The sequence below is a fragment of the Suncus etruscus genome, chromosome 2 (genome assembly GCF_024139225.1).
Source record: "Suncus etruscus isolate mSunEtr1 chromosome 2, mSunEtr1.pri.cur, whole genome shotgun sequence".
NCBI classification, from domain to species: Eukaryota; Metazoa; Chordata; class Mammalia; order Eulipotyphla; family Soricidae; genus Suncus; species Suncus etruscus.
The window spans coordinates 68014366-68042044 of NC_064849.1; the positions used below are offsets into that span (position 1 = coordinate 68014366).

General features: G+C 44.8%; 2 protein-coding genes and 3 non-coding genes across 8 annotated transcripts in view; all 5 read left to right on the top strand.

The window, feature by feature from the left end:
- CHD8 (chromodomain helicase DNA binding protein 8) overlaps window positions 1-14519 on the top strand; it is an 87016-nt gene extending 72497 nt beyond the window's left edge. For all 3 annotated transcript variants that reach the window (XM_049768579.1, XM_049768578.1, XM_049768580.1), the window contains exons 27-38: window positions 1744-1873; window positions 4746-4821; window positions 5599-5653; window positions 6070-6277; window positions 7046-7254; window positions 7347-8066; window positions 8298-8449; window positions 8719-9021; window positions 9912-10025; window positions 10213-10392; window positions 11148-11264; window positions 13686-14519. In XM_049768579.1, the coding sequence (XP_049624536.1) occupies window positions 1744-1873; window positions 4746-4821; window positions 5599-5653; window positions 6070-6277; window positions 7046-7254; window positions 7347-8066; window positions 8298-8449; window positions 8719-9021; window positions 9912-10025; window positions 10213-10392; window positions 11148-11264; window positions 13686-14264 (2843 nt within the window). In that variant the 3' untranslated portion in view covers window positions 14265-14519. The remainder of the gene's footprint in view (window positions 1-1743; window positions 1874-4745; window positions 4822-5598; window positions 5654-6069; window positions 6278-7045; window positions 7255-7346; window positions 8067-8297; window positions 8450-8718; window positions 9022-9911; window positions 10026-10212; window positions 10393-11147; window positions 11265-13685) is intronic.
- LOC126002466 (small nucleolar RNA U6-53/MBII-28) lies at window positions 3826-3935 on the top strand. Its single transcript, XR_007493164.1, has one exon. It is a non-coding gene; the product is annotated as a small nucleolar RNA U6-53/MBII-28 (small nucleolar RNA).
- LOC126002467 (small nucleolar RNA U6-53/MBII-28) lies at window positions 9476-9573 on the top strand. The gene has a single exon (XR_007493165.1). It is a non-coding gene; the product is annotated as a small nucleolar RNA U6-53/MBII-28 (small nucleolar RNA).
- Window positions 14520-15741: 1222 nt separating the features above from the next.
- The window catches only part of SUPT16H (SPT16 homolog, facilitates chromatin remodeling subunit), a 51150-nt gene continuing 39212 nt past the window's right edge, over window positions 15742-27679 (top strand). For both annotated transcript variants that reach the window (XM_049768593.1, XM_049768594.1), the window contains exon 1: window positions 15742-15893. In XM_049768593.1, coding sequence (XP_049624550.1) covers window positions 15828-15893 — 66 coding nt within the window. In that variant the 5' untranslated portion in view covers window positions 15742-15827. The remainder of the gene's footprint in view (window positions 15894-27679) is intronic.
- Window positions 19767-19899, top strand: LOC126002798 (small nucleolar RNA SNORA84). The gene has a single exon (XR_007493431.1). It is a non-coding gene; the product is annotated as a small nucleolar RNA SNORA84 (small nucleolar RNA).

Sequence of the window (27679 nt, forward strand, 5' to 3'; positions counted from 1 at the left end):
AGATTTAACAGATATTCATGACCAATAACCAAGCTTACTTACTGATGTTTCGTAACTTACATTTGACTTGTTCTGAACCATCAATACCAGAGTAGTTCTTCCTTATTTCTTTTTTTTGTTTTGTTTTTGTTTTTGTTTTTGTTTGGTTTTGGGGCCACACCCGGCGGCACTCAGGGGCTACTCCTGGTTATCTGCTCAGAAATAGCTCCTGGCAGGCACGGGGGACCATCTGGGACGCTGGGATTTGAACCAACCACCTTAGGTTTTGGATCGGCTGCTTGCAAGGCAAACGCCGCTATGCTATCTCTCTGGCCCCGTTCTTCCTTATTTCTTACAAATAGATAATCAAGACAGATCAGATGGAATGTTAAATTCTAAGGTAGGGAGTTTCCTATCTGTTTCTAGTCAATCTTATAGTCTTTATATGTTGTAACATCTGTTTGGAGGTTCTACAAATTAGAGGAGGTAATATATGCCCACTTTTAACGATGCTACAGATAATTTATATGGCTTTCTTAACACTTAAAAAAAGTGTTCTGGGATCAGAGAAATAGTATAGCAGATAAGGCAGTTGTCTCGCAGATGGCTTACCCGGGCTTGATCTCTGGCTTCCCTTATGGTTACCCAAACACAACCAGGAGTAACCCCTAAGCACCACCAAGTGTGTCCCAAAAAGCAAGCGAAAAAAAAGGCCATTTTGGGGCTGGAGCCATAGCACAGTAGGGTGCTTGCCTTGCAAGTGTCTGACTGTATTCGATCCCTGCATCTCATATGGTTTTCCCCCCTCCTTCATTTGGTTTCTTCCCCCCCCCCCCCCCCCCAATCACCACCACCAGGAGTGATTCCTGAATGCAAAGACAGGACTAATCCCTTACCCGCTCTGGGTGTGACTCCCAAACCGAAACAGATGAAAACTCAGCCATTTTTACTCTCAGATTTTCTTATAAGAGTTTAGAAGAATTAATAATCCGGGGCCGGGCGGTGGCGCTGGAGGTAAGGTGCCTGCCTTGCCTGCGCTAGCCTAGGATGGACCGCGGTTCGATCCCCCGGCGTCCCATATGGTCCCCCAAGAAGCCAGGAGCAACTTCTGAGCGCATAGCCAGGAGTAACCCCTGAGTGTCACAGGGTGTGGCCCAAAAACCAAAAAAAAAAAAAAAAAAAGAATTAATAATCCTCTAAGTATTTGATGGTTTGCTCTTAGATTGCCTATTTGTTTATATTGCAAGTGCCTTGAGAATATGTGGCCTAAATTACTTCATTGTTATAAGTTTCTGCATCTTTGTTGTAGAAACAGTAATAGAATATCAGAGAGAGAACTCAAAAGGCAGATCATGTATATTTGCATTCAGGACACCTGGGTTGAATGAGTCCCTAGCATGGCATGGTTCCCTGAATATACTGCTGGAAGAGCCCCCATAGTTGAAAGTAGACTCTCACCTTTGCATCCCCACCCTTTCTCTGCCTTTCCAGCACCATTAGGTGTAGCACAAAAACAAAATGGCTTTGAAAATCTATCACCATTCTCTATAAATGCTTATTTAAACTTCTGTCTTAAATAACTAGTGATAAAACTATGACTAAATTACTGTAGGAATGTTCAAATTGTAATACAACCCAAAACTATTTATTATGAGCTTACATTACAAGCCCATATATTCTAACAATTCCAATAGTATATATAAAGTAAATGTAAGACTACAATAGATCACTGTTTTCTTTAACTTGGGCCCCGTTTTCTTCTAGGCTATGAGAAATATAATACTATGAGGGCAGACCCAGCCTTATGCTTCTTGGAAAAGGCTGGACGTCCAGATGATAAAGCCATTGCCGCAGAACATCGAGTATTGGATAATTTCTCTGACATAGTGGAAGGGTAAGCACTACTGTTTAGTTCTTTAAAACTCAAAGTCTAGCCTAGAAAGGCTATTAGTTGCTTAAGCTAAAAGAAGAAACTATAGCTTGATGGGATTCCTTTTGTTTTTTTGTTGTTTTTTTTTTTTTTTTGGTTCACACCCGGCTGCGCTCAGGGGTTACTCCTGGTTCTATGCTCAGAAATCGCTCCTGGCAGGCACGGGGGAGCATATGGGGTGCAGGGATTCGAACCAATGACCGTCTGCATGAAAGGCAAGCGCCTTACTTCCATGCTATCTCTCCAGCCCCAAGATTCCTTTTTTTTTATTGAATTACCATGAGATACAGTTAAGAAGTGCATGATTTTCAGTCATACAATGTACACCACCCTTCAACAGTGCATGTTTCTCGCCATTAGTGTCTCCTGTTTCACTCCCATCTTCCCCTCCCATCTTCCCCTGCCTTCTCCCCTCCCTCCCTCCCTCCCTCCCTCCCTTCCTTCCTCCCTCCCTCCCTCCCTTCCTCCCTCCCTCCTTCCCTCCCTCCCTTCCTCCCTCCCTTCTTCCCTCCCTCCCTCCCTCCCTTCCTGCCTTCCTTCTGACACTGGTTTACAATATTTTTTACTGAAGGGGACATCAATGCATGTCACTTTATCTCCTCAAAACACCCAGTTCTTGGCCAAAAGTGATCATGTTCAACTATCATTGTCATAATGGACCTTCTCTCCCCCACTATTTGGGCAAACTTCTTACCATAGACTGGTACTACTGGCCGTCATCTCTATTGTCTTTGGGTATTAATACCATACTATCTTTGTTTTTTTTTTTTTTTTTTGGTAGTTTTTGGGTCACACCCAGCAGTGCTCAGGGGTTATTCCTGGCTCCATGCTCAGAAATTGCTCCTGGCAGGCACGGGGGACCATATGGGATGCTGGGATTCGAACCGATGACCTCCTGCATGAAAGGCAAACGCCTTACCTCCATGCTATCTCTCCAGCCCCACTATCTTTGTTTTTTATAACCCATAAATGATCACAATCATTCTGTGTTTGCAAACCTCCCTCTGACTCATTTTTGTCAGCTTAATATCTCCAGATCCTGATTGTGGGGGGGGGGGGATTGGGTCACACTCGGCAGCGCTCAGGGGTTACTCCTAGCTCTATACTCAGAAATTGCTCTTGGCAGGCTCGAGGGACCATATGAACCACCGTCCTGCATGCAAGGCAGATGCCATTCCTCCATGCTATCTCTCTAGCCCCAAGATTCTTAATGTTGGTTATTGTTATGAGTACATGACTGACTTAGAGTGGAAATATCAGGAACTCTCCTAAATATACATAATAGTTACAAACTATAATTCAAGTGAATGTTATGTCTAAGTGGTTTATTTAAAAAAAAAGAAAACTATTAAATTTAGGGCCAGAGCAATGGTGCAGTCGTAGGGCATTTCTCTTACATGTGGCTGACCCAGGATGAACCGCGGTTCAATCCCCTGGCGTCCCATATGGTTCCCGAAGCCAGGAGTAATTTCTGAGTGCATAGCCAGGAATAACCACTGAGCATCACTGGGTGTGGCCCAAAATAAACAATAATAATAATAATAATAATTTTAATAACTATTAAAATTTTGTGGGGCTAGATCAGTAGTACAAAAGGTAAGGCACTTGTCTTCTACATGATCAACCTAGGTTCAAATCCTGCCATCCCACCTGGTTCCCTGAGCCTACCAGGAGTGATCCCTGAGCACACTGAGTACAGCCAGGTCTTGCCCCAAAACAAAACAAAGCAAAATACAATTAAATTTTGTTACCAGTGCTTTTCTGAAAAGTGATAGTGGCTGTGAGAAAACTTTCCTTGAGAAATAATACAACTCTCATGCTCTTATCATGTGGATAAGCACTGAAGAATTTTATCCATGGTTTATCATCACATTATAGACTGACAGACAAAGGTACTTATTGTGTCTTGACACATGCCTCAATGATGAGTTGCCATGCTAATACTGAGTCACCAGGTAGGGCAGTGTTGCCCTGGTTTGGGTGCCAGTGAGTTTAACAAAACTTCTCGTGTGGAGAACTGAGGGGCATGTGAAATAGTTGGTTTAGGTCTCAAACACTCACACATACTTCTGTAATTGGAATATCTCTTTAATGATCACAAACTTCCTTTACCGAATAGAACCTCAAAAGAAAGTTATTTGTTGCACATCATTTATGTCAGACAATAGAGCAGCATTAGATCTGGAAACTCAAATTAATAACAAAAGTAAATAGCTGGAAACAAAAGAATGAATGGATTAAAAATAAAAGAAGGGACCGGCGAGGTGGCGCTAGAGGTAAGGTGTCTGCCTTGCAAGCGCTAGCCAAGGAAGGACTGCGGTTCGATCCCCTGGCATCCCATATGGTCCCCCCAAGCCAGGGGCAATTTCTGAGCGCTTATCCAAGAGTAACCCCTGAGCATCCAATGGTGTGGCCGAAAAAACAATAAATAAATAAATAAATAAATAAATAAATAAATCAAAGTAAGAAGGCTGTATGTTGCTCAAATTCAAGCACTTTGGAATGGTGATTCCTAGGGCTAGAAAGATAGATAGTTCAGGGGTTAAGGTGCTTGTGTTAGATCACACTAACCCTTTTCAAATATCTGGAAATGCATATTTTTTGCTTGCCTGCTTATCTGTCACTGCATCCTCCTCCCCTTTCAGGTGGTGCCTCTTCTGTTTCTTCTTGCTCTTTTATTATTGTTGTTGGATGCTAGACTAAAGCTACCATCATGCCTGCCATGCCCTCAGCATTCCATGCTGGCTTGTATGTTTGACCAAGTCTTTATCTTGGTATCTTTTTAATGTGGAAAAAAAGTATATTAATATTTTCTCATACTTCTGGATAATTTTAGGGTTGACTTTGATAAGGATTGTGAAGATCCTGAATATAAACCACTTCAGGGCCCACCTAAAGACCAAGATGATGAGGTGAGTACGTCTTAGGTTTATTATTCTCTCATTCTGAATTCTAAAATATATTGATAATACAAGAAGGAAAAATGATTACCATCAATAAAGTATTATGGTACTAGGAGGGAGTGTGATGTACGGTGTATGATGTTTGCTTTGCACACAGCCAACCTGGGCTTGATCTTTGACACCTCATGTGGTCCCCGGAGCACCACAGGATGTGTGCCAAACATCCCTCTAACCTCCCCAAAATGATTACCTTTTGAGAATATAAAATGTAAATGGAAAGGATTGTCAAGTAGAAGACATCAGGGATGTTTTTGTGGAACAAGTAATACCCAAACACTACATTTATATTGATTTGACTGTTAAAATTCCTGAGTCCCTTTATTTTCAGATATTTAGTAAAAACCATTCTTGGGGGCTGCAGTGATAGCAGAGCGGTAGCATTTGCTTTGCATGCTGCCGATCTGGGACAGACCTAGGTTCGATCCCCAGCATCTGATATGGTCCCCCACGCCTGCTAGGAGCGATAGTGCAGAGCCAGGAGTAACCCCTGAGTGCCTCCAGGTGTGGCCCCAAAACCAAAAATATAAAATAAAAACCATTCTTATGGTTTTTTTTGTTATTTTAGTTGGTTACTTGTAATTTTTGGTGAGGGTTCCTTTCACTAGAAATTATATTTTTTGACACCTTGGTGACATTTTAGGGGGACACACACAAGAATATAATTTCAGAATACCAATTTTCCTTCCTTTTCCAACCCTTCCATCTTATGGGATTAATCTTCTCTAGGGTGATCCCTTGATGATGATGGATGAAGAAATCTCGGTGATTGATGGAGAGGAAGGTAAACTTCTAGATCATCTAGTCTAATTTTATGTGGGATGGTGGGTTAAGTGAATTACTGACTGCCTTCTGTCCTAGCATGGGCTCAAGAAATAGTATAGTAGTTAGGGTACAAGCACTCTACTGGAGTTCAGCTCCTGGCACCACATGGTTCACTAAGCATTGCTGGTGCCCCTGTGGGAAGCTTTTCCAGCAGTACTCAGAGTGGGTATTTTCTGAACTACAGGGTCTGAGTAGCAGCACCTCATCTTCAGTTCTTTGCGTAAATTTCCAGCTAGTTTGGTTGAGAATTGTCAAGAGAGGCCCCTGGATATCCTTAGCCCTAGTTGGAAGCACATGTCCCCCTACAACTTCCCAGAAATTAATACCTGTATTATCTCTGCTACCTTTCTGTTCAATCTCCTTTGCTTCCCACAGCTCAGGTGACTCAGCAGCCAGGCCATCTGTTCTGGCCTCCTGGATCTGCTCTTACAGCTAGGCTTAGGCGCCTTGTTACAGCTTATCAGCGCAGCTATAAGAGAGAACAGATGAAGATAGAAGCTGCAGAACGTGGGGACCGGAGACGCAGGCGTTGTGAGGCAGCTTTCAAGCTAAAGGAAATTGCACGGAGGGAAAAGCAGCAACGGTAAAATATCACTGTGAATTTATCTTCAACTATGGAACCTATACTAAAAAGCATATTAGTCCAAGGAATTACTTCGAATTCTTTACATAGGGGCCATCTTTTTTTTGGAAGGGGCCATACACAAAGTTGTTCTGGGCCAGGTGGGTGCTCCTTAATATGTTCAAGCAACCAACAGTGCTGAGCATCAGTCCTTGGCCTCTTGCATGCAAAACCTACATTCTGCTCAGTAAGCTTTCTCTCTGGCTTCAGAGGGGCCATTTTCTCCCCTTCCATTACAGTTCTTCTGACATAAAACCTTGCTTGGGGGTGTAAATACAAAGATTTCCTATTAGCTCTTCTCATTGAGTTATTTATTCATATAGTTTCCCCCATAACTTGTTTATTAATTCTTTCACACTATGGGCTCTGTAATATAGAGTGCTTCTTACCACTTTTTGTACTGCCTAAGGGGGACTTTTGTTTCTGTGTGCTATTTTCACCTTTTGTGTTTTCAGTTACTCCATGAAGTAGTAATACAAGTTTCCCTGTATTCTTTTTTTGTTTTGTTTTGTTTTTGGGCCACACCCAGCGTTGCTCGGGGGTTACTCCTGGCTGTCTGCTCAGAAATAGCTCCTGGCAGGCACAGGGGACCATATGGGCACTGGGATTCGAACCAACTACCTTTGGTCCTGGATCGGCTACTTGCAAGGCAAACGCCGCTGTGCCATCTCTCCGGGCCCTCCCTGTATTCTTTTGATTACTGTGGCCTGATTCTTCTTCCCTTTGTAGATGGACAAGGCGTGAACAAACTGATTTCTACCGTGTAGTGTCTACATTTGGTGTAGAGTATGACCCAGACGCCATGCAATTCCATTGGGATCGTTTCCGCAGTTTTGCCCGACTAGACAAAAAAACAGATGAAAGCCTTACCAAGTACTTTCATGGTTTTGTAGCCATGTGCCGCCAAGTATGTCGCCTTCCTCCAGCAGCTGGAGATGGTAAGGCTAGAGAGTCTAGGTGGGCTAACAATGGGTGGGCTAATAGTAGGACAAATTATTGGCTCACTTCTCCTGATACCCCTCTTTTACAGAACCCCCGGACCCTAATCTGTTCATTGAGCCCATCACAGAGGAGAGGGCCTCACGGACTCTCTACCGTATTGAATTACTTCGGCGATTACGGGAACAGGTTTTATGCCACCCTCTTTTGGAAGATCGGCTGGCATTATGTCAGCCTCCAGGTCCTGAACTGCCCAAATGGTGGGAGCCTGTTCAACATGATGGCGAACTTCTACGAGGGGCAGCTCGTCATGGGGTGAGCCAAACAGACTGTAATATAATGCAGGACCCAGACTTCTCTTTTCTGGCTGCCCGTATGAATTACATGCAGAATCATCAGGCAGGAGCACCAGCTCCATCTCTGTCACGCTGCTCTACTCCACTGCTACACCAGCAGTATACCTCGCGCACTGCCTCACCATTACCCTTACGCCCAGATGCTCCTGTTGAAAAGCCACCAGAGGAGACAAGTGCCCAGGTCTCTGGTCTGGAGAGTTTGACTTTAAAACTAGAGCATGAGGTGGTGGCTAGGAGCCGACCCACCCCACAAGACTATGAAATGCGAGTAACCCCCTCTGATACTACCCCTCTGGTTTCCCGGAGTGTCCCACCAGTCAAACTGGAGGATGAGGATGATTCAGACTCTGAGCTGGACTTGAGCAAGCTGTCACCATCATCCTCTTCTTCCTCATCCTCATCAAGCTCCAGTTCCAGCACTGATGAGAGTGAGGACGAGAAAGAAGAGAAGCTAAGTGAGTGCATGTGATAAGCTGTTGGCCCTCTTCCCTATTTTTTCTCTTCTCTGCTCTTTCACTTCTTTTCTAAATGCCTTTTTTTCTTTTTTGGAGAGAGAAATTTGGGTTTTGATTTGAGTGTATTAAAAGAGATCTGTTATTTTGGGGAGGCCTTGGTTAAAAGGTCATATAATAATTCTTACATAATTTTGCTCTTTCATATTTGGTAACATTCTGTATGTTATCTAGCTGCTGACCAGTCACGCTCAAAGCTCTATGATGAAGAGAGTCTTCTATCCCTTACTATGTCCCAAGATGGATTCCCAAATGAAGATGGAGAACAGATGACCCCTGAACTGCTGCTGCTACAAGAAAGACAAAGAGCCTCAGAGTGGCCCAAGGTAAGTGCCTCATTTCTGAACATCCAGAGTTTAGAAATAGTGTATTATATATAGATGGAAGAAGAGCTAGGGAGTTCTGGTTTTCTTTGATTGCAGTTAATGCTGTATATTTCTTTTTTTGTTTCCTATAAAACTTTGACGTGATGATCTGATAATGTTATTTCCCTTTCCCTTTATGCTTTTTTACCTACTGTCCTGTTAATGACAGTGTTGGACCACATTGCTAGTTCTCAGGCCTTAAAACAGTATTTATTTTTTTCCCCACTTAGGATCGTGTCCTGATAAACCGCATTGACCTCGTCTGCCAGGCTGTACTCTCAGGGAAGTGGCCTTCTAGCCGCCGAAGCCTGGAAATGGTAACAGGAGGAATGTTGGGGTCAGGCAACCACTTACTGGATAGTCCCTCATTGACTCCAGGAGAATATGGTGACTCTCCAGTACCTACACCACGAAGTAGCAGTGCAGCTTCTATGGCAGAAGAGGACGTATCTGCAGTCACCACAGCAGCAGCTCAGTTCACCAAACTCAAACGAGGCATGGATGAGAAGGAGTTTACAGTCCAGATCAAAGATGTAAGCATAGCATTTAGGGATCAGGGGATGGGGGTAGAAATTATAGTTTTGCTAACTGGTTTTACTAATGGGATAATCTGACTAACAATGCGGGGGTGGGGGGGTACAGAACACACAATAAATTACAAAAATTAGTTTAGAAAGGTCAGTGAAGTGGGGAGAATGATCTCAATTGGATCTTGTTTTTGTTTGTTTTTTGTTTTGGGACCACACCTGGCAGCACTCAGGTTACTCCTGGCCCTGTGCTCAGAAATACACCTGCCAGGCTTTAGTGACTATATGGGATGCTGGGGATTGAACCCAGTTCTGTCACATGTTGGACGCATGCAAGGCCAACTCCCTACTGCTGCTATCACTCCAGTCCCCCCAACATAAATGAAATTTTTTATTTCTCAGTTCTTTTCTGATGAACCCTATTTATTTTTCATTAAGTATTCAATAAGAAAAAAAAAAGTCTTTTACCATGCTAATACTGAAAACATCAGGTAGGGGTTTTATTCTTCATTAGATGTTGTTAATATGAATTCTCTTTCTTACATGCAACTGAGGGGCACTAAGTAATCAGTGCTTTCTTGTGTTTCTTCTTTGGTTTTTGGTTTTTTGGGCTCTGCTGGGCAACACTCAGTGATTACTTGGCTTTGCACTCAGGAATCACTCCTGGCTGCTAGGGGGACTATATGGGTTGCCAGGGATCAAACCCAGATCAGTTGCATGCAAGGCAAGTGCCCTACCCACATTTTATCTATATGCCCATATGTTTCTAATTTTTACCCTTTACTCATGATAACCATCCTTGTCATCATCACTGACAGGATAACACTTTCACCAAAACCTCAAAGTTTAAAAACATGTTCTATATAATGCCGTGGGTGCGTGGGTTGTCTTTCTAGGAGGAAGGATTAAAGTTAACATTCCAGAAGCACAAGTTAATGGCTAATGGAGTAATGGGAGATGGACACCCACTATTTCATAAGAAGAAGGGGAACAGAAAAAAGCTAGTTGAGGTGAGTGACAGATAAAATCTTTTAACATTGAAATAATTAGATGGTTTATTTCCTGATAATTAATGAAGTGGTTGGGATTAAGGGAATAGAAGATACTAGAATTACTTTATGGCTACAGTTGGCTTCCCCCTCTCTCCCTTCCCCAAAGAAGAGTATATGCTCATGGGGGTGGATTCTGGGTTTGCAGCTGGAGGTGGAATGCATGGAAGAGCCTAATCATCTTGATGTGGACCTGGAGACCCGGATCCCTGTCATCAATAAGGTGGACGGCACTTTGCTGGTGGGTGAGGATGCCCCTCGCCGGGCTGAACTGGAAATGTGGTTACAGGGTCATCCAGAGTTTGCTGTTGATCCCCGATTTCTAGCGGTGAGTGGCAGTTCCATACAGCAACTAAAGTCATTCCCTTGATACTTAAAAGTGTTGAGAGGAAAGAAGCATGCCAAATAAGTCATCTTTTTTATCCCCTGCATCTATAAAATAAAAAAACTCAGTCTTCTGTGTTAGATGTGAGAGATAAAATATTCATTTGTTGAACTAAAGACTAGGCAGATATTTACTGTTAAACTATTATATAACCATGATGGAGGGGTTGCATTTTTAGAGATTCACTTATTGGGGCCGGTGAGGTGGCGCTAGAGGTAAGGTGTCTGCCTTGCAAGCTCTAGCCAAGGAAGGACCGTGGTTCAATCCCCCGGTGTCCCATATGGTCCCCCCAAGCCAGGGGCAATTTCTGAGCCTTAGCCAGGAGTAACCCCTGAGCATCAAAGTGAATCAAAAGATTCACTTATTGAGAGTTTGCCCCTAAGACTAATCCTCTATTTACCCATGCAATTAAGTTTCGTTATTAAAAATAATTTACTGTTAGCGGCCGGAGAGATAGCATGGAGGTAAGGTGTTTGCCTTGCATGCAGAAGGACAGTGGTTCAAATCCCGGCATCCCATATAGTACCCTTAGCCCGCCAGGAGCAATTTCTAAGTGTAGAGCCAGGAGTAAACCCAAGCGCTGCCGGATGTGACCCAAAAAAACAAAATAAATAAATAAATAATTTAATATTTTAATTATTTCCCCAAAGATTTTTACTCTTCTAGAATAACTGTTCTTTCCTCATTTCCTATTACAGTATATGGAGGATCGCAGAAAACAGAAGTGGCAGAGATGTAAAAAAAACAATAAGGCAGAAATAAACTATCTGGAGATGGAATCAGTTCAGACAGCAAACTCTAGGAATGGGAAAAAGGTGAGACTGAATTACTAACATTGATTCCATACAGGGGTCTCAAACTCAATTTACCTGGGGGCCGCAGGAGGCAAAGTCGGGGTGACCCTTGAGTGCGAAGTCAGTAGTAAGCCTTAAACATTGGGGGGGGGGGTGTGACCCAAACAACTAAAACAAAACATAAAAAGATTCCTCTAGGGCAGGGTCACAAAATGTTGTACAGAGGGTCGCGAGTTTGAGACCCCTGCTTTAAAATCAGTTGAGGAGGGCTGGAGAGATAGCACAGCAGTAGGGCGTTTGTGTTGCACGCAGCTGATCCAGGACAGATGGTGCTTTGTATCAGCATCCCATATGGTCCCCATGCCTGCCAGGAGCGATTTCTAAGTGCAGAGCCAGAAGCAACCCCTGAGTGCCACTGATTGTGATCCTCCCACCCCAAAGAAAGGAAAATGGATTATCACTTTTGTGTATTTGTGAACTTACTTGAATTATTGTTCATTTGCTTTTAGACATCATTCTATGTATGTATTAAAACTTTGGAGGGTCTTCGGCTACCTTGCAGTATTTAGGGTCTGTTCCTGATTCTGTACTTAAGTCACTTGGCAGTTCTCAGGAGAGCAGATGTAGTCTGGTGATTGAACCAGAATCATGTAAGGCAAGCCCCCCTACTATCTCTTTGGGGGGGGTGTTTGGGTTTTTTGGGTCACACCCAGCAGTGCTCAGGGGTTACTCCTGGCAGGCTCGGGGGACTATATGGGATGCTGGGATTCAAACCACTGTCCTTCTGCATGAATGCAAGGCAAACGCCTTACCTCCATGCTATTTCTCCGGCCCCAGCCCCTACCATCTTTTAACAAAATTAATTTCCAAGTAAAATCTTTTGGGGTTTTGTTTTTTGGAGTTTTGGGCCAGACCCACTGACACTCAGGGTTATTCCTGGCTATGTGCTCAGAAATCACTTCTGGCTTGGTGGTCCATATGGGATGTCGGGGATCGAACCCAGATCTGTCCTGGGCAGCTATGTGCAAGGCAAATGCCATGCTATCAGCAAATGATGTGCTATCACTCCGACCCCTAAACAAAAACTTTTGTATTAAAATGTTTTAAGACAGCATTATTTTGCACTCAAGATTTGTATGGTGAATTTGACTTTATTTTCATATTGGAGAAAATTATTTCATATGCATGTTGTTATGGAATATTTCACTGGGAATAAGTATAGAAAGCAAGAATGTTGATAATGCTAAAGATGGGCATTTTCTTTTTAAAATCATAGTTATTATATTTGAGGTAATATTTTAATAATATTGATATTAAAGGGCTGGTCCTTAAGTTGTCTTTAACATTAGAGAGCAGTGTAGATGGGAAAGGCTTTTCTACTATTTTTATCAAGTATGTATGCTACTGACATAATATCACAGAAAAAAAAACCTGGGTTGAATCCCCGGCATCCCATCTGGTCTTCTGAGCCTCCCAGGAATAATTTCTGAGTACAGAGCCAGTAGTAATATCTGAGCACTGCTGGGTGTGGACAAAAGGAAAAATTCAGCCAAGGGGCCAGTTCAGCAGGTAGGGTTTTGCCTTGCTTGTCCCCAGCATCCCATGTGGTCCTCCAAGCATCTCCATGAATAATGAGCATTGCTGGGTGTGGCCCAAAACAACAAATTCAGCCAGTATGTGAGAATATAAAAATGAAAAATTTAAAAGTTCAATAACTACAGTAGAAGCTTGCTGTTTTGTTATTAATAAAGGTAGTAACATCTGTTAAGTGATTCACAACATAACTATTTAAAAAATCAAGATTCGGGAGCTGGTGAGGTGGCGCTAGAGGTAAGGTGTCTGCCTTGCAAGCGCTAGCCAAGGAAGGACCACGGTTCGATCCCCTGGCGTCCCATATGGTCCCCCCAAGCCAGGGGCAATTTCTTAGCACTTAGCCAGGAGTAACCCCTGAGCATCAAATGGGTGTGGCCCGAAAAACCAAAAAAAAAAAAATCAAGATTCGGGTTATATGATTATCAATTATCAAACCCTTTATCTTCACTTTAGCATCAGAATGCTTCAACCAGATAACACTTTTTCCTGTTACTATTCTTTTTTTTTTTTTTTTTTGGTTTTTGGGCCACACCCAGTGTTACTCAGGGGTTACTCCTGGCTGTCTGCTCAGAAATAGCTCCTGGCAGGCACGGGGGACCATATGGGACACCGGGATTCGAACCAACCACCTTTGGTCCTGGATTGGCTGCTTGCAAGGCAAACACCGCTGTGCTATCTCTCCGGGCCCTCCTGTTACTATTCTTGTCTCATCAGACTATGCTTGTTTTGCCCTTTCTACATAGAGTCTTGAAAAAGTTTTTGCAGGCTAGGACTTTAACATTTTATCCATGTACCCCTCCCCTGCTCACACACTTATTTTTATTGTCTTTTTCTATTCCCTTCTCTCAGGGTCACCACGCTGAAACTGTATTCAATCGGGTTTTACCAGGGCCTATTGCACCAGACGGCAGCAAGAAACGGGCCCGTAGGATGAGACCAGACCTTTCTAAAATGATGGCCCTGATGCAGGGTGGAAGCACAGGGTCTCTGTCCCTACAGAACACCTTCCAACACAGCAGCAGTAGCCTGCAGCCAGTGTCATCCCTGGGTCACAGCAGTGCCGCCTCTGCTTCATTGCCTTTTATGCCGTTTGTGATGGGCGGTGCCGCATCATCCCCTCATGTAGACTCCAGCACCATGCTTCATCACCACCACCACCACCCCCACCCCCACCCCCACCCCCACCATCACCACCATCACCACCCAGGCCTGAGAGCCACTGGGTATCCTTCTTCACCAGCCACTACCACTTCTGGTACTGCCTTGAGGTTGCCCCCACTGCAGCCTGAGGAGGAAGACGATGAAGATGAAGATGATGATGATGATGATTTATCTCAGGGCTACGATAGCTCAGAAAGGGACTTCTCACTCATTGATGATCCTATGATGCCAGCCAACTCAGATTCCAGTGAAGATGCTGACGACTGACGCCCCAGCAGGGTCCCCATTGCTTGGGTGGTTGCTGTATTTTCATTTACTCCGGCCCTAGGACTATGGAAAAGTGGGAGGGGCAGGGGAGATGGGGGAAGCCCAGGACTCCAGGAGGTGAAAAGGAGAAAGAAAACTGATACCTGATTGCTTCCAAATCCGAGAGAATTGGGTGGGCAGGGGACTCCTAAAATAACCCATACGCACTTCCTCACTTGTGGGGAAGGACAGGAGACAGAGCAGCCGTGCTCACCCCTCCCGTTCACCTCCATTAATCACAGACTATGTAGCGCCGGCCCAGCCTCCGGCAGAGCCCGTTCCTGGCCGAACTGTGGACACAGCTGGAGCGTCAGGAACTGTTCCCTTCCTTCTCCTTGGCATTAATAAATTTAAGTTAATCCTTCCCACTCTCCCCATCTTCTATATTTGCTCATACCCACATAAATATTAATTTTAAGAATCGATGTTTGTGATGGATAATTTCGACACTTTCCTCCCAGCTCATTACTTGTGCCCGCCGGTGTGACTCGGTAAGGGTTGACAGGCGATCTGCAGCCCCATGAAAGGATATCTATCTGTGTGTCCGACGTCCTGGAGTCGAGGGAATCGTTCGAGCTTAGGAGCACGCAAGACAAATCGATGTCCACTGTCAGCCTCCCGGTGCTTGGGAAGGAAGGAAGGAAGGAAGGAAGGAAGGAAGGAAGGAAGGAAGGAAGGAAGGACGGGCGGGCGGGCTTTGGCAGTCACGCCCACTTCACTTCGGATCAACTGAAATAACGGTGCTTGGGCAGCCCTAACGTGGTGCCTGCCACCTGCTGAGGCCGGCAGGAAGACCGCGCTGCGCGGCTCCCGCCTGGGCCCCTGGGCTCTGTGGGGTCCGGAGCTCGGCCACTCCAGCGCTGCTGCGCTCCCACAACTGGGGCACTTGGTCCATCCGGGCCGCCTTCTCGGTCGACCGGCGGGCCGAGACGTCCCAGGCCTGGGGCCGCGCGAAGCCGCTTCCTCGCGGCTCCGATGACCCTCCCGGGCCTAGACCGCCTCCGCGGTGGGCCGGGCTCCTCGCGCGCGCGGCAGCTCGCGGGGCGGGGCGGGGCGGGGCGGGGCGAGCGCGTCGGGCCTCCGCGGCCTGGACCGGCAGCGCGCGCCTGTCCGCCTCAGCTCCTGGGAACCGGGGGCGGGGCCGGCGGTCACGTGACGACGTCGGGTCGCGGGTTGCTAAGCGGCTGAAGAAAAAACCCGCGAAAACCCAGGTTCTTTTATTTTTTTGCATCGCAGTTTCTTTCCGCCGGTCTCCTCAGACTGCTTCCTTTTCTCTTCCCCCACCCACATAACCTCCGGAGAGGCTTTATTCGACAACAACAACAGCCAACCTCTCTCCCTCCTCCCCCTCCCCAAGAAAACCACACGCCGCTGCCGTGACCCGGAAGCGGAAGGCGCGCCTGTGCCTGCGAGGTCGGGGCTTCCGGGGCGCCGAGCGAGTGCGGGATTCCGGGGCCGAGAGCGGGCGGCGGAGCCGGGGCTTGGCGTGATTCTCGGGCCGGACGAGGAGCGGCGTCCGCGGCCATGGCTGTGACTCTGGACAAAGACGCGTACTACCGCCGAGTCAAGAGACTCTACAGCAACTGGCGGGTGAGCTTGGTGGGAGCCCGGCGCCATCCCATAATAAGCCCGCTCCTCGGCGCCTTTCCCCCGCGCCCCACCCCCACCCGCCGTCGGGGCCCCTCGGGCCCTGCCCGCCGCCCCCGTGTCCCTGCCCGCTCGCGTCCGGCTCAGGATTCCCGCCTTCGCTCAGGCGGCTCGAGCCCCCCCCCCCCCCCGCGCGCCCTCGCCGGGCCCGCCACCATGAGGGCCGCCCGGGTCCAAGCACGGGGATGGAGGGAGGGAGAGAGGGACGGATGGAGGATGCGGAGCGGGCTCGGCGCTGCGCGTCGAGTTAAAAAAAGAAATCGTGCTCACGCGCAGCCGCCCGCCCTAGGCCTCGCCGGGGTGAGCGAGAGAGCGGAGAGAGAGCACTCGAGCCTGGTGCTAGCTGCACCTCGCCGCCGTGCGCCGTCCCTCGCGCAGGCAGCCACAGGCTGTGGCCCTCCACTCCACTCCACTCGCCTGCCTTCGTGCGCCTCAGTCTCTCGCGCACGTGTGCGGGGAGCGAGCGGGGGGCGGGCAGGCTGCGTGTGGCGGGTCCTTGCGAGACGGGCCGGTGTAGCTGCGTGGAAAACGTGCCCAGATCCCACTTGGTTTCCTCGTAGGGGATTTATCCGTTCAGACGTTCCAGTGTTGCCCGAGGTGCGAGCCCTAACTGAGGCTGGCCTCCGAATCAATGCTGTCCCAGTGAGAAGAGAAAACTTTACCAAAAACCCTAGGATGATGTACGTCCCGACAGAAACTATCGGTTCTGATCTCTGCGTTATAAACTGCTTTTTTAAATGGGTCTACTAGAAACCACGATATTATGCTTGTTTTCCTGCCATTCGTCGAGGGCTCTTGTATTTACGGTTTTGGGTTTTTTTTTTTTTTTTTTTATGGAAAAGTGCGATAGGTAATTGGAAGTAAATTGGACTCTGTTGCATTTTTTTTTAAAGGCAAAAATAAAGACTGTCAGATGATATTTTTCAAAACTATTTTGTTGGTTTTCCTGTCCAAAAGTTTCTTAGAGATTCTCTCACTCACATATTTACGATTGGATGTAGTCCATGTTAGACTAATTATTGTATTCTAAAAATGAGTAACTATTTAGGCCATTGATAATTAGCAACAGTTCTTTATTCCACCCATAGATCCGGAAGTCATATCTTTGATGTTTCCAGACCCAGTGATTCCGTTTATTGAAGTATTTTTTTGTTCTTTCTAGATCATTCATGAATGTTAAGGTTAATTTAAAGTTCATTATTCCTCCCTGAAGGGGTTGACGAGATAGTACATTTGGGTAGGCCATTCGTCTTGCACACAGCCCACCAAGCTGTTTACCATATACTATCCCACGCACTGCCAGGAGTAACGCCCTTGAACATCACCAGGTATAGCAAAAAAATAAATAAAAATCAGAAAAACACTCCAAACAATAAAACCATACCTCTGTGGGATATATAATGATAACGTATGAAACTAGAGGAAAATTGAGACCCAAATACAGATTAGTATACACAAGATAACAGATGGTGTTGACAGTCATGAAAGTTTCTGCCCTCCGCCATTATTTTTTATTTCTCAAAAATGTGATATCTTGGGGTCAGAGCCCAAGATAGCACAGCGATAGGCAATTTGCCTTGTATGCGGCTGCCCAGGACAGACCTGGGTTTGATCCCAAGCATGCCATATGGTCCCCCAACCCAGGAATGATTCTGAGCATAGCCTGGAGTAACCCAGGTGTGGCCCCAAAACCAAAAAAAAAAGGTATCTTAAAAATAACATACTTTATGGGGCCGGAGAGATAGCATGGAGGTAAGGCGTTTGCCTTTCATGCAGGAGGTCATCGGTTCGAATCCCGGTGTCCCATCTGTTCCCCCATGCCTGCAAGGAGCCTGGAGCCAGAAATAACCCCTGAGCACTGCCGGGTGTGACCCAAAAACCACACACACAAAAAAAATAATAACATACTCACCTAAGAATGAATATCAGTTGATTGGCTGTTAGCATTATAAGTGTCATAGGCCAAGTCAATTAAAAATGAATCATTAGCAAAACTTGTGGCTAATTATAAAAGTATGTAAGTAAATTTTCTGGTTTTATTGTAACTGTAATTTTTTTTAATTTAATTTAATTTTTTGGTTTTTGGTTTTTGAATCACACTGGCAGCGCTTGGGTGTTACTCCTGTCTCTGTACCCAGAAATTGCTCCTGGCAGGCTCCGGGAACCATATGGAATGCCGGGATTCAAACCACCATCCTTCTGCATGCAAGGCAAACGCCTTACCTCCATGCTATCTCTCCGGCCCCTGTAACTGTAAATTTAATTTAAGCTGTATTAAAGCCAGAATCTACACTTTGCAAGTTATAGTATTTTCTTTCTGTTTTTGTATTTTTGAAACTCGGGACCTCAGTGATACAGGGCTCTGCTACTGTTGAGTTTTCCCCCACCATCCTTAGCACTGAATTCTGATCTGTTTAAGCAAAGATAACTTTCTCAGTTGCTTATACAGATAAAGCAGAATGAGTAAGATATTTAGTTGCATGCTGTGTCTGCTTTTCTTTTTACTTGTTATTAAATTGGCCCATAAGTAGCAGAATTACTTGAAAACTGTAAATCCTGAGATTGGTGTTCTCATCTCCCACCTTCCAAACTATCTGTTATGATGGAAAGTAACAAAAATGAGCTTGGGCTTGCAATATGCTTTATAGATTTGTTTTGTTTTATTATTGTCCCAGTCACTGCGATGATCAGATGTTACTCCTCCATCTCTACTCAGGAAGTGCTCCTGAGATACTGGGGGTCTAACCCATGTCTACTGTGTGCAAAGCAAATGCCCTACCCTATGTACTGTCATTACAGCTCCTGCTTTGTAGTTTCATAAACACTCTTAAGCATGCGCTCCACAGTACTACGTTGTTAGTTTTTGGTAGCTCTAGCTCTCTCCAACTACTTACGTTGTAGAGTACCAAAAGACTCTTTTAAAATAATAGGAGGAGCTACTTATATAGTCCCTTATCTTCAAGTATCTTTGGACTGTTGCAAAAAAGAAGTATGATTTTTTTTTAAAGTATTCATAATTTAAGTCCCAAGAACAGTTGTAACTCACACACTTAACTGTTTGAGTAGGAATTTCTAAATTCAGGTATAATTAAACCTTATTATTAAACCTGAACTCATATAAGGTATGAGAAAAGGATCTTGGGTAAAAATCTAACAGGGCCCTTTATTGTGGCTTGAAGTTATTGTTGTTTTATGATTCGTTGGATAGCCAAAGAATCTCACTTTTTAAAAATTAAACCTGCTGGGGCCGGGCAGTGGCGCTGGAGGTAAGGTGCCTGCCTTACCTGCGCTAGCCTAGGAGACGGACCGCGGTTCGATCCCCCGGCGTCCCATATGGTCCCCCAAGCCAGGAGCGACTTCTGAGCGCATAGCCAGGAGTAACCCCTGAGCATCACCGGGTGTGGCCCAAAAACCAAAAAAAAAAAAAAAAAATTAAACCTGCTGAAGATCAGAAAGGGTTGGTGGTATATATGTTTGGGGGTTAGAATAATATCTCAGTTTGTAGTTGTGGGTTATTAGAATGAGCTGAAGCCTTCTCTGTAGTAATCATATTTACTGCATCCTTTTTCAGGGCTTCCCAGCCTTTTTATTATTGTCTTTGGGTCACACACGGCAGTGCTCAGTTGTTACTCCTGACTTCAGAAATTGCTCCTGGCAGGTCTGAGGGTGCTGGGGATTGAACCTGCTACTGTCCTGGGCCAGCAGCATGCACAAAGCAAATGCCCTACCGTTGTGCGTTCCAGCCTCCGATTTTCATTATTTTAAACCAAGCAACATGATTGATACTATACTACATGGATTAAGAATTGAAAAGTTGCCCTGTCGTTACTGGATGCTGTTGTTCAGATGCAGCTTTCCAGTTGATAGAAGGGGCCAAAGCAGTTCTATGATTTATGCATGGGGGCTCTTTTTCCTCAGCAGCCTCTATAGCCCGGTCACTGATACAATAAAAAAAAAAAGTTGAAAAGTTTTATATCATCTAAGCTTCTAGATACATATGTAACTCATTTGAGAGCTACCTATGAGGATATCCTGTTGTGAATGAACCCTGTTAGCCATCTACCTTCTATATCTGAGGAATTCCATAAGCTGTCAGAATAGCAGCTATTTGCAAAAGAAATATTGGTCCCATATATTTTTACATGGCTTACTGCCATAAAGCCAAAACTGATCGGAATGCTGGTTGGTCTCAACCCCAATGATAAAGTGCCTTTTCAGTGCCAGATTTTAAGCCCAGGAGCTTTAGGAGGCATGCATGCACTCGACCACGGATCCCTGTTCCTGGCTCTGCAAAAGGTTTTTTTGTTTTAATGTGGTCTGTAAAGTGAACTAAAAGTACTAGAACACATGAGTTTTGCATGTTGGAGACCTGGGTTAAATCCCTGGCAACAGGTGGTTCCCAAGTACAACTCAATGAGACCCTAAAAGAGAAAAAGGAAAGTCAGTGGCTGGAGACAACTAATGTTGATATGCTATCAGGGATCCTCTTAGGATCCAGTTTCTGGCTCTGCTGATTCTTGAAGAAAAGTTACTTGTTTCCAAGTTTCGAAAACTAGGCATCTTTTTTTTTTTTTTTTGGTCTTTGGTTTTTGAGTAACACCGGCAGCACTAGCGTTACTCCTGGCTCTATGCTCAGAAATCGCTCCTGGCAGGCTCAGGGTACTATATGGGATGCAGGAATTCAAACCACCTTTCTTCTGCATACAAGGCAAACACCCTACCTCCATGCTATCTCTCTGGATTTTGTGTGGTTTAAAAGATTCTTAAAAATTTTAGACAAGGCAAGGGCCGGAGTAATAGTATAGCAAGTAGGATGCTTGTCTTGCACACATTGACCCAGTTTGATCCCCAGCACCCCATATACCCACCAAGGCCCCTCCAGGGGGCCTGATCCCCTGAACATAGAGCTAATAGTAACCCCTGAGCATCACCGGTGTCTTCCCCCAAACAAAATTTAAAATGTAGATAAGGAAGTAGCCAGAAAGATGGTACAGGATTTCAGGTACTTGCACAGTTCGATCCCTAAGCATTACCTGAGTGCCCAGAGCACTATTCCTTGTGGCCCCAAAACAAACCAGCTGTGTGTGTATGGTAGGTGAAGAGATAAATCAAGTTATCTCTAGCTTGTGGGGAGCCTGAGTATAGCCCCTTGTGCCAATCCTTAGAACTGCGTCATACCCCTGTATGTGGCCCCCAGTAATATTGGGCCCAAAGCATCTTTTTGTTTGTTTTTTTTTTTTTTTTTTTTTTTTTTTTGGTTTTGGGTCACATCCAGCAGCGCTCAGGGCCTACTCCTGGCTTTATGCTCAGAGATTGCCCCCGGCAGGCTCGAGGGACCATGTGGGATGCCGGGATTTGAACCACCTTCCTTCTGCATGCAAGGCAAACTGCCTTACCGCCATGCTATCTCTCCGGCCCGGGCCCAAAGCATCTTGTCATGTCTATATTGCTATTTTTTATATATATACCTGAGAGCTGTGCTGGATTTTTATTCCTCTCTCTGCACTTGGGAATTATTCCTGGCGAGCTCAGTGGACCCTATGGGATTCCTAGGATTGAACATGAGTCTGCTTGTGCAAGGCATATTCCCTACCTGCTGTAGTAGAGTTCCTGCCCTCCCTGATTATTTCTTAAATTTTCTAATCAGGCCTTTTGTTGTTTTCCCTGAACTTGGTCATGCATACCCCATTCCTCTTCCCTGATATTCATTGGAACTCTACCAATGAATATGCCAGATATATGCCAACCAATCATCATCGTGTTTGCGTTGAAATGCTTGTCAAGATTTTACAATGTAGCTATCCATTTTCAGGGACATTTGCCTTCTCTTATCTTACCTTGTCCAAAGACCACTGAATTATTTTAATGTAATGCTTTCAGAAAGGATATTTTGTATTACACAAAAGAAAATGTATCACTGTTCAAAAATAAAATGTTACAGCTAAAAAGTAAAGATAGGGAAGCACAACTGCATCGTTAAATTGTCTCAAGTGTTAAAAAGTAGCATTGGCTGAGAAATGTATCACATTCTTCATTTGTGAGGCCTTGGATTTGATTTACAGCAACATTTAAAATACTTAAAATAAAACTAACATTAAATAGCTATATTTGGGGCCGGGAAGGTAGCGCTAGAGGTAAGGTGTCTGCCTTGCCAAGCGCTAGCGTAGGACGGACCGCGGTTCGATCCCCCAGCGTCCCATATGGTTCCCCCAAGCCAGGGGCGATTTCTGAGCACATAGTCAGGAGTAACCCCTGAGCGTCAAATGGGTGTGGCCCAACCCCCCCCCCCAAATAGCTATATTTAAGATATGATCAAGAGAATTAAAAGTAATTGGAAATACAGTACAGCAGTTAGGGTGCTTGCCTTATATGCATTGGTCTGGATTCAATAGCTGGCCCCTCATAGTTAGTCCCCTGAGCCCTTCCAGGAGTGATCCCTGAACGTGGAGCCAAAAACAAAGCAAACTAAAAGAACTGAAAAGTATATGATCTTTTATATTCTGTGATTGAACATTTTTTGTTTTGTTTTGTTTTGGGGCCACATCTGGCTCTGAGCTCAGAAATTGTTACTGGCAGGGCATCTTATGGGATACTGGGGACTAAACCGGGGTCCTTCCCAGGTCGGCCACATGCAGGGCAAATGCCCTACTGCTGTGCTATCACTCCAGCCCCTGATTGAACATTTTAAAGTCATATCTTGGATCACCTAAAATCATTTCATTGTAGGGTTATACACTTTTGCAGAAAGTCTACAAGTTGTATTTTGTTACAGTTATTTAAACAACAGCTAATTTTCAATATCAGAAATAATGTGATACATGGTAACCTTAACACATACCTACATTAGCCAATGATGATGATGATGATGATGATGATGATGGCGGCAAACACAATTACTCTGATTACATGATTCTAAGCATTTTAATACATTTGCTTATTCTTATAACAACACCTTAAAATAAGTGTTCAGGATGAGCACCTGGCCCATAAAGCAAATTGTTCTTTAAATATGAAAGGCAGAGGGCCGGAGAGATAGCATGGAGGGTAAGGAGTTTGCCTTTCATGCAGAAGGTCATCGGTTCGAATCCCGGCGTCCCATATGGTCCCCCGAGCCTGCCAGGAGCGATTTCTGAGCGTAGAGCCAGGAGTAACCCCTGAGCGGTGCTGGGTGTGACCCAAAAACCAAAAAAAAAAAAAAAAAACTTTAAATATGAAAGGCAGAAACTTGATGCTTGTTGGTTAAAATTACTGAAGGAAATGTCTGGTAAATTTAAATCATACTAATTTTTCTTCTTGGTTTTGGAGCCACACCCATCTGTATTCAGGACTTTCTTTTGTCTGTTTGTTTTTGGGGTCACATTCAGCAACACTCAGAGATTACTCCTGGCTCTATGCTCAGAAATTGCTCCTGGCAGGCTTGGGGGGCCATATGGGATGCCGGGATTCGAACCACCATATTTCTGCATGCAAGGTAAACACTCTACCTCCTTGCTATCTCTCAGGCCCTTGTATTCAGGACTTATTCCTGGTTCTGTGCTTAGGAATCATTCTTGGTGGTGCTTAAAAGACCATATGTTGGGGCCGGGAAGGTGGCGCTAGAGGTAAGGTGTCTGCCTTACAAGTGCTAGCCAAGGAACGGACCGTGGTTCGATCCCCCGGCGTCCCATATGGTCCCCCCAAGCCAGGGGTGATTTCTGAGCACATTGCCAGGAGTAACCCCTGAGCGTCAAACGGGTGTGGCCCAAAAACCAAAAAAAAAAAAAAAAAAAAAAAAAGACCATATGTGATGTGAGGAATGGAACTATAGTCAATAGTATACCATGAAACTCATACTCTCTTCAATCCCGCTACATTTGGGAGAAGAACAGCATCAGAAATCAAACCCAGGACCACCTACGCACATGCTGTACCACTGAGCTATATCCCTGGTCTCCAATATTAATTCAAATGAAAGTTTGTCAGTAACTCAAAGTTTACTTAGGGATAAAATTCCCTTTCTAAGGAAATTCGTTTGTACCTTTGGAAATATCTTATGAAAATATTTCCTTATATGACTTGCTGCTGAATTTGAAGTATCAGAAATAAACTATTTTAAGGGTGCATATTTAGGATGTGACTGACCCTGGTTCAATCCCTATTGCTTCAAGTATCACTGGAAATGGTACCAGACTCCCTGAGCACCTCTTACTTGGGAGGCCCTGCCCAAAATAATATCAGATATGTTTCAATCATTATTAAAAAAAAAGTCATTTTAGGGGCCGGCGAGGTGGCACTAGAGGTAAGGTGTCTGCCTTGCAAGTGCTAGCCAAGGAAGGATCGCGGTTCGATCCCCTGGCGTCCCATATGGTCCCCCCAAGCCAGGGGCAATTTCTGAGTGCTTAGCCAGGAGTAACCCCTGAGCATTAAACGGGTGTGGCCCGAAAAAAAAAAAAAGTCATTTTAAATTTGTATGTTTTAGTTTTATATTCGTCTTCTAAACTATTTTAAACTTTATTGATTGGTTGGTTTTTGGGCCATGCCCAGCAGAGCTCAGAGGCCACTCCTGGCTCTGCACTCAAAAATCTCCCCCGGCAGGCTGGGGGACCATATGGAATGCCAAGAATCAAACCGGGTTCTCCCAGCTCAACGCATGCAAGGCCAATGCCCTACCTCTGTGCTATCTCTCCAGCCCCAAGTTTGGGCTGCTTTTTGTGTGAGAAATTTGACTGTTCAAGGTCTTTATTTGAAGGGTTTTGAATATAATTCTGCACCTAAGTTTTTATTAAGAATAATAAACATGAGGAGCCGGAGAGATAGCATGGAGGTAAGATGTTTGCATTTCATGCTGAAGGATGGTGGTTCGAATCCTGGCATCCCATATGGTCCCCCAAGCCTGCCAGGGGCGATTTCTGAGCGTGGAGCCAGGAATAACTCCTGAGCGCTGCCAGGTGTGACCCAAAAAAATAAAAATAAATAAAAAAAATAGGGGCCGGGCGGTGGCGCTGGAGGTAAGGTGCCTGCGCTAGCCTAGGACGGACCACGGTTCAATCCCCCGGCGTCCCATATGGTCCCCCAAGAAGCCAGGAGCAACTTCTGAGCGCATAGCCAGGAGTAACCCCTGAGCATCACAGGATGTGGCCCAAAAACCAAAAAAAAAATAAAATAAAATAAAATAAAAGAATAATAAACATGCAAGGTAGTAGGAAAATTGGCTACTTGGTAAATACTTTTACTCCCATATGAAATACTGTTAATAAGATTTGAAGACCTGAAAGCTAACACATGTTGGAAGTCTGGGTTCAATTCTCACACCCCGTGGTCTCCTGAGCACTCACCAAAAGTGATTCTCAAACACTGCCAGTTCTCACTCCCAACCAGTAACCAGTCTCCAAAGCAAATGAAATTGAAGTGTAATCAGGCTGGAAGGAGACAAGGTTTGATGTCAGGAGCCAGTGGTGGTATAAAGTTAAGTGGTTGAGCAATTTTTTTCTTCCTATATGAGATCCTGGGCTCCATCCCTGGCATGGGAGGGAGGGAACATACCAGCGGGTCATTGCTGCAATGGGGAAAGTAGGAATCAGAAGTCCAAATTTGAGAAGGGTGAATCTTGAAGACCAGCCTAAGAAGAGATCAGATAAGAATCTGACACATTTTGTTTAGTGGTGGAATCCTACCCAGCTTTGCTGGGTGTTGCTACTGCCTCAGTGCCCAGAGGAATGTGCCATACTGGAAGGATTAAGTCCAATGATCTTCATCGGAAATGAGAATTCAAATTTGGTGAGCTGTCTTCTTTCACTGAAATCTGTGACCGTTCATACAGTACAGAATGAGTGCTAGCTACCTGCCAGGCTGGCATTTGCCAGTGATTCTGAAATAAAGACTACTAACCTGGTAGCTTATTTTATTTTATTTTTTTAACCCTCAAACTAGCACCTCTATTCCCATATTTTAAACAAGTTTTGAACAGTATAATCTAAAAATAGTTTTAGGGCCAGAGAGATAGCTTAAAGGACTGAGTGCATGCGTGCTTTGCATGCAGATCTGCTATATGTCACTACCCGATCTCTGGGTGCTGAGAGGCATCCTACGTGTCACCAGCTATGATCCAAAAACTTCACCCCAAATACATACATTTAAACCTATGTAGGTAGCACCTGTACATTTTAGAAACAGTTTATTTTAAGGTCTAGTTTCAGAAGAACTAGAAAATGTAGTAAAATTGAAAATAAAAGTTTACTGATTTTCCTCTCTAAATATTTGATCTTATTGTAATTTAACTTTATATTTTAAGAAGTTTGTGTTAAGAGATAGTATAATGCTAGGTAGATAAGACGTTTGTCTTGTATGTAGCTGGTCTGGATTTGAACCTCAGCATCTCCTATAGTAACTTGAACATCGCCAGTTGTGATCCAAAAACAAAAAATGTTTGTCTAAATTAATCATTTAGATGTCTTGATTTCTGTTACTACATTTATTTAGTATTTATTCTGTTACTGCATTATATTTAGAAGACAGCCCTTCTGTCTTCTAAAGAATTGAGGGGCCAGAGGGATAGATAGTATAAGGGTGAGAATCCTATATTTTGTGTGTTTTTTACTTGGTGGAGGGTGGATCCTTGCTTAAGTTGTGGCACGAAGCAGCTAAAGAGTTCCTCCTAGCAGTTCTCTGCCAGCAAGGCCAGTGGTTCAGCACAAGGCCTGCGGATGTGATGCTGTGTGAGACTGTGATCTTGGAATAACCTGAGCCACCCTGAACTGTTCTCAGGCCTTCAAAACTGTATCTACTGATGCATAGGGGACTGTTTGGTTCCAGGGCTCAAAACAGTAAGGTAGGTCCTATCTCTACTTCTGAATTTTCTTTTTTTGGGGGGGGGGGTGAGGGGTGAGGGGTCACACCTGGTGGCACTCAGGGATTACTCCTGCCTCTGTGCTCAGAAGTCACTCCTGACAGGCTCAGGAACTATATGGGATGCGGGGATTCAAACCGGGGTCTGTCCTGTTTTGGGTGCATGCAAGGGAAATGCTTTACTGCTGTGCTATCGCTCTGGCCCCTACCTCTGAATTTTCGTTTGGGGCTACACTTAGCATATTTTCCAGCATATGAAATAACTGGGCATGTAAGACGACCCCCTACTTTTCCTGTTAAAATACAGGGTTTGGGCTACAATCACTGTATTGTACCTCTTTCAATGCACAACAAATGGAAATGAAAAATAACGTAAGAGAAAAAAGAGTAGAACCCTCAAAGGTTAACGGTATATGTTTAATAAAACTAGGCTTTGGAGTGCCAACAATCATTTTACATTTGTCATTTGTAGTGAGTGACCGTGATTTTTTTAATTGTGATCTGCATTGAAAGCAGGGAGATGGGGCTCGGGGGCTACTCCAAGAGCAACTGGCTGGAGTACAGTGATTAATAGGACAGCTAGAGGGAGACAGAGCGCCTCCTCTGTGTCCAATAAAAGCTCAACAGAGGACTGAGCACCGAAAAGCCGTATACCCAGTGGCTGATGGGATGCAGCACTGGATAACTCAGCTCCTCTATGTGCCCTGAAAGATGAATCAGGACAAGCAGAGGACTGAGTGATGACGCCTGGCAGCTGGATGGGATGCGGGCGGTAAGAGGGGGCAGATCCCTCATCCCTCATACCAGCGCATAAGCCAAACCCTGACTTTTAAGAAGATTTTCATGGTTTAAAAAGTCATCTTAGATGCCAGAAAATACAGTAATTCTTAAGGTGGTGACTCCTA